The sequence below is a fragment of the Mirounga angustirostris genome, unplaced genomic scaffold, assembly GCF_029215605.1.
Source record: "Mirounga angustirostris isolate CCGP_5_RB_7025 unplaced genomic scaffold, mMirAng1.0.hap1 SCAF_9, whole genome shotgun sequence".
NCBI lineage: Eukaryota > Metazoa > Chordata > Mammalia > Carnivora > Phocidae > Mirounga > Mirounga angustirostris.
In genome coordinates, this window is record NW_026991717.1 from 59,519,765 (window position 1) to 59,525,906 (window position 6,142).

Genomic DNA, 6,142 nt, shown 5'->3' on the forward strand with positions numbered 1-6,142 from the left:
AAAAACAGACAGGAGGGAAGTGGTTGCCGGGGGCTGCGGTACAGGGTGGGGGAAATAGAGAGAGACTGAGAAAAGGGTACAAACTTTCAGTTACAAGATGAATAAAGTCTGAGGATCTAAAGTATAATGTGGTGACTATAGTTGATAAGATTGTATTGTAGAACTGAAATGTGCTGAGAGAACTTAGATGTCCTCACTAAAAAAAACAAACAAAAATAAATATAGAGGGCATGGATGTGTTGACTAACTAGATGGGGGAATTCTTTGACAATGTATATGTATATCAAATTAACATGATGTATGCTTTAAATATCTTGTAATTTTATTTGGCAATTATACTTCAGTAAAGCTGCAAAGAAAACTTAAAAAAAAAAAGAACAACCACTCAAACCTTGGAATTTACGCCTCTTAGCATAAATTTAGCTGGCTGGATCCTTTTTTCTCCTGGAATCAGCATCTCTAATATCCATAGGATAACCTACACTCCTCTGGAAATGCTTGTGAGCAGCAAGATGGAGGTTTCTCTAAGGCTTACCTGTTTTAAATGTTTACAGACATGTTTAGAGTGTGGAGAGCCTGCTACCTCTAAATAGATCTGCTTCTCTAAGCAGTCCCTAAAGGATCTCTCTTCCTCTTCTCTCCTTTTATTTAATTCCATACAATGTAAAATTTCCCTTTATTATATATTTTTTAAGATTTTATTTATTTGACAGAGACACAGCGAGAGAGGAACACAAGCAGGGGGAGTGGGAGAGGGAGAAGCATGCTCCCCGCTGACCAGGGAGCCCAATGCGGGGCTCGATGCAGGGCTCCATCCCAGGACCCAGGGATCACGACCTGAGCCAAAGGCAGATGCCTAACGACTGAACCACCCAGGCGCCCCAAAATTTCCCTTTTTAAAGCCAGATCTGATCCTACTGCCTGTAGGACAAACTTCCCAGTCTGATACTCAGTTTGATAGCGCCAGCCTACCTTTCCAGCTTTATCTTGCATCACACCCTTCCGAACGTTCTATACCTCAGTCACATTCAAGGACTTGCCTTTGCGCAAACCTACCTGCACTCTCTTCTTCCACCCCTTTGCTTATGCTACTCCCTCCTTGTGGAATCCTTTCCTATCACGCTTCCTGTGGGAGTTCTTCCCATCCCTCACAGTCCGGCTCAAGTAGAGCTATTTCATATCTCATCACTGGGAGTTAATGTTTCCTCCCTTACTTCCCCATTACTTCCATTGTTTTGAAAGCATGTCATATTCCTACTCCATTTGCTTTATCTTGTATTAAAATTAAGAGTGATTTATGTGTACGTCTGCTCTCTTAGATGGTAGGCTTCTGAGGGCAGTATCAGATCTTTTGTTAATTGTGTTCATTCAATAATAAATAGGGCTAGCCACTGTTTTTTTGTTTTTTTTTTTAAAGATTTTTATTTATTTGAGAGAGAGAGACTGCGAGGGAGAGAGCATGAGAGGGGGGAGGGTCGGGAGGGTCAGAGGGAGAAGCAGACTCCACGCCGAGCAGGGACCCCGATGCGGGACTCGATCCTGGGACTCCAGGATCATGACCTGAGCCGAAGGCAGTCGCTTAACCAACTGAGCCACCCAGGCGCCCCTAGCCACTGTTTTTAAATGCGCTCCTGAAGCTTCTAGTCAGGAAAGCCAGACATTAACAAATAATTATAAATGTGTTGAATATTATAATGGAGTAATGCAGGTTTCAACAGGAGTATACAATACCAGGACATAATTTAGTCTGGGGAATGAGGGAATGCTTCCTGGATGTAGTATTTACATGGAATTCTAATGCACAGTAGAAGGTAGCTGGGTGAAAGTGGGAGGGGAATTGAAAAAGAAGTTGGGAACCGTATCTAAGAAATCTAAGACTTCAGAAATAACGATGTGTTCTAAGTACTGAAAACAGTCAGGGCTGTGGGGATGTGAGGAATGAGGGAGAGTGTAGCATGATGAGAGGCTGTAGAAGCAGGCAGAGGCTGCATGATGCAGTCCGGGGAATTTATGATTTTATCCTGAGGGCAGTAGGAAGTCATTAGAGGTATCAATAAGGGGGATGAGTGAGGTGAAAATGCTGGGGTTCAGGCGTGAATGGTCAAGAAAGAATTCTTGAGACATCTCCGGTGCAAAAAGGTGGTTTTATTAAAGCACGGGGACAGGACCCATGGGCAGAAAGAGCTACTGCACTGGGGTTGTGAGGAGTGGCTGATTATATACTTTCCAGTTGGGGGGGCGGTTAGGGATAGCATAAATCTCTAAAGAATTTTGGAAGCAAGGTTTCCAGGACCTTTGAGGGGCTAGCTGTTGTTAGGAAGAGGTCATTTGCTACCATCTAGTAAGACCTTAATCATGAGACCCTTCAGATGTATATCAGTGGACCATATGCTTGGAGGATGATTGCTAACATATATCTTTGGGGGGGGAGGTAGAGATAAAAGAAGGTGTTTTTTTTTAAGATTTTATTTATTTATTTGTCAGAAAGAGAGAGAGAGCAAGTGAGCACAGGCAGGGGGAGCGGCAGGCAGAGGGAGAAGCAGGATTCCTGCTGAGCAGGGAGCCCAATGCTGAACTTGATCCCAGGGCCCTGGGATCATGACCTGAGCCGAAGGCAGACGTTTAACCGACTGAGCCACCCAGGCATCCCAAGTTAAAAGAAGTTTCCAAAGGAATTTTTATATGTTAAAGTGGACTTACAGGATCCTGGAGGTGGGGCTAATGTTAAGCTAAGGTTGCCTTTTGCCATTGGCAAAGTATTAACATTGAGGCAGTTGAGTTCCCAGAGGAAGGTCGCTCTGCCTGTCTCAAGCACTTGTCAATGGGCTGTAAGTTGTAAGGACATTTATTATTTTTTTCTTTTGTTCTCCACATCACTGAGGAGGTCAGAATTGTGTTTTTTAAAGTGCACTTTACCTGCAATATGAAGAATAGATTGGAAACAAAAGAGTAGATGTAGGAAGGCCCCCCCTTTTTTTTCCGGAGTGGGGGTTGGTTTTGTTTGTGATAATCCCGGCAAGAGACAATGGTGATTTAGATCCTTAGATCTTTGCATCCCCCATGAGGTTGAGTACAAGTGTTTCCAGTATAGTTAATAAATGTTCTTTGAACTGGAGTTAATTGATTCATCTCATCTAAACTATAAGATGCTACAAGAAAGTGTCAGGAAAACATTTTAAACAATTGGACATTCTCTAGGTGACCTCCTCAGGTCTGTGAGTCCAGGTGCAGCATAGTCCACAGCAAACCATTCCTTCTCAGGAAACTCCTGAAGATTCTGTATCAGGAAGAAAATGCTGTAGCTAAAACCACTGCAGGCCTCATTTTATAGGAAGCTTCCCTATAAATGTCACTTGTTAAGTATTGGTGGAAATGACATTCCTTTCTACTCTGGCAAAAGGAAGCTCATACTTTCTCATTAGCTGGCTCCTGCTTTGGTTGCTAATGTTTCAAAATATGCAAGTAAAATCTCTCCCATAGCTTAGTGAATAAAAAACAACAGCCTAGGGGCGCCTGGGTGGCTCAGTCGTTAAGTGTCTGCCTTCCGCTCAGGTCATGATCCCGGGGTCCTGGGATTGAGCCCTGCATCAGGCTCCCCGCTCGGCGGAAGTCTGCTTCTTCATCTCCCACTCCCCCTGCGTGTGTTCCCTCTCTCGCTGTGTCTCTCTCTGTCAAATAAAAAAATCTTTAAAACAAACAAACAAAACAACAGCCTATGCTATTAATCTTTTTTTTTTTAAGATTTTATTCATTTATTTGACAGAGAGAGACACAGCGAGGGAGGGAATACAAGCAGGGGGAGTGGAAGAGGGAGAAGCAGACTCCCCGCCGAGCAGGGAGCCCGATGCGGGGATCGACCCGAGGACCCTGGGATCATGACCTGAGCCGAAGGCAGACACTTAACGACTGAGACACCCAGGTGCCCCGCTTTTAATCTTTTGTGAGGTTAGAAAATCAGTCCAGGTGTGATATTTGGTATCCTTGTGTCAGACCATTGTTTATGCTTAGTAATTTTTAAATTTCAAGATGACCATTTATCGTCAAAAAGGGAAGTGTCTGTGGGTATGCATATGTGTAATTCAAGAAGATGAGTCAGGGATGATTTATTTGTCACATTTTCATCTCGAAATGACCATAATTTTACTACAAAATATTTAAAATATTAAAAAAAAATTTTTTTTTTAAGATTTTATTTACTTGCGAGAGAGAGAATGAGAGACAGAGAGCATGAGAGGGGGCAGGGTCAGAGGGAGAAGCAGACTCCCTGCTGAGCAGGGAGCCTGATGTGGGACTCGATCCCGGGACTCCAGGATCATGACCTGAGCCGAAGGCAGTCGCTTAACCAACTGAGCCACCCAGGCGCCCTTAAAATATTTTTTAAAAAGAAAAGAACAGATGAATAGATATCAGAGGGTGGCAGCCAGTTACGTAAGGCATAATTATTCCAGGGCATCTGGGAGATATCTATACCTATATCTACCTATCTGTATAAGTATAGATAAGAATACCAAATAGATACATTAAAATACAATCACCTTTTAACTAAGTGTCTTTTCATTGTGACAAAGCCAATGAAATTAATCCTGCTTCCTTCAGACCCAGTGTTCTTATCTGTAGAGATAATACCGACTTCATGAAGTTGTGAGGATCCAAAAATCATTTGTTATATATAAAAAAAGTACATAAAATATTCAATTAATGAAATATATAAAGATCATGCTAAGATGCTCTGCATATCTAGTCTTTTCTACTCAACCTGAAAGATTTGATATTATTAAGAACGATTACATTATGGATTGGATTAAGGGAAATTTTTAGACAAACTTTTTTCCAGCTTTATTTTTATTTATTTATTTGTTTATTTTTCCAGAGAAGTAAAACTCTTTTATTTTCACTGTCCAAACATCAGTCAATGTACTGGGAAAGCCAGCGGAAGCCCTCGCCGTAGCCTTGCCTCTTGAGCACACTGCACATGAACACTTCCATGGGGCGGGCATTCAGCTCCTTCAGGGTCACATTCCCCTTTCCTGTGGTCTGTCCATAAAGCCCAAATATCTCACGGAGTTTTTCTTCACTGATTGCATCTGTTCTGTCAATCTTGTTACCCAAGATAAGGATTGGCACATTGGATATTGTTTCATCAGTCATTAGAGCATTTAGCTCAACTTTGGATTCCATGAGGCGAGGATGATCTGCACAGTCGACCAGAAAGACAATCCCATTAATTGCTGGGAGGTAATTTTTCCAAACCCAACGTGCTTGCTCATGCCCACCAAGATCAAAAGTTGTAAATGTCATTCCAGCAATTGTAAGCTCTTCTGATGTCGGATGTAATGTTGGAACATGTTGGCCCAATCGGTCATCTTTGAGCATGTGTAGAAGAGTGGTTTTGCCTGCATTGTCCAAACCCAAAAATACAAGTTTTCCAGATTTCTTGTAGAGTCCTAGGAACTGGAGCACACTGCTGAAGCCATTGTAGATCCATTCAAAGATGAAAGATATTATTAATGCTTACTATGGCCAAGGGTCCTCCTCCGGTGGCGGCTGGCAGCTTCGACCCTCCCTCACAGCACATAGCCCAGCAGCACCAGGGACTGCCAGCTATTCGCCGGATATGCGTAACACCCCAGCTTTATTGTTATATGATTGACATATAAGATCATTTAAATTTAGGGTAGGCAGCACAATGATTTGATACACTTACATATTGCAGTGCCTGGCTGGCTCAGTCAGTGGAGTGTGTGACCCTTCATCTTGGGGTTTTGAGTTCAAGCCCCATGCTGGGTGTACAGATTGCTCAAAAATGAAATCTTTAAAGAAAAACACCCCACAACGGTGCCTGGGTGGCAACTCTTAGTTTATGCTCAAGTCATGATCACGGGGTCATGAGACTGAGCCCAGTGTCGGTCTCTGAGCTCATTGAGGGGTCTGCTAAAGTTTCTCTCGCCCTCTCCCTCTGCCCCTCCCAGCACTCTTTCTCTCTCTCAAATAAATAAATAAATCTTAAAATTAAAAAAACCCCACAAACACACAAATGTACTCACATATTGCAAAATGATTATCCCACAGCCTTAGCCAACAGTGCCATCATGTCACATAATTAGCATTTCTTTTTTGTGTTGAGAACATTTAGGATCTACTC

The 6,142-nt window shown here is 42.6% G+C and overlaps 1 protein-coding gene across 1 annotated transcript; it reads right to left on the reverse strand.

Moving 5' to 3' along the window:
• Nucleotides 1-4,871: 4,871 nt before the first annotated feature.
• On the reverse strand, nucleotides 4,872-5,511 carry LOC123862341 (GTP-binding protein SAR1a-like; the record flags this gene model as incomplete). The annotated part of the gene is made up of 1 exon (XM_045901909.3): nucleotides 4,872-5,511. A coding segment is annotated over one exon (606 nt), but the record flags the coding sequence as incomplete, so codon positions are not given.
• Nucleotides 5,512-6,142: the final 631 nt, after the last annotated feature.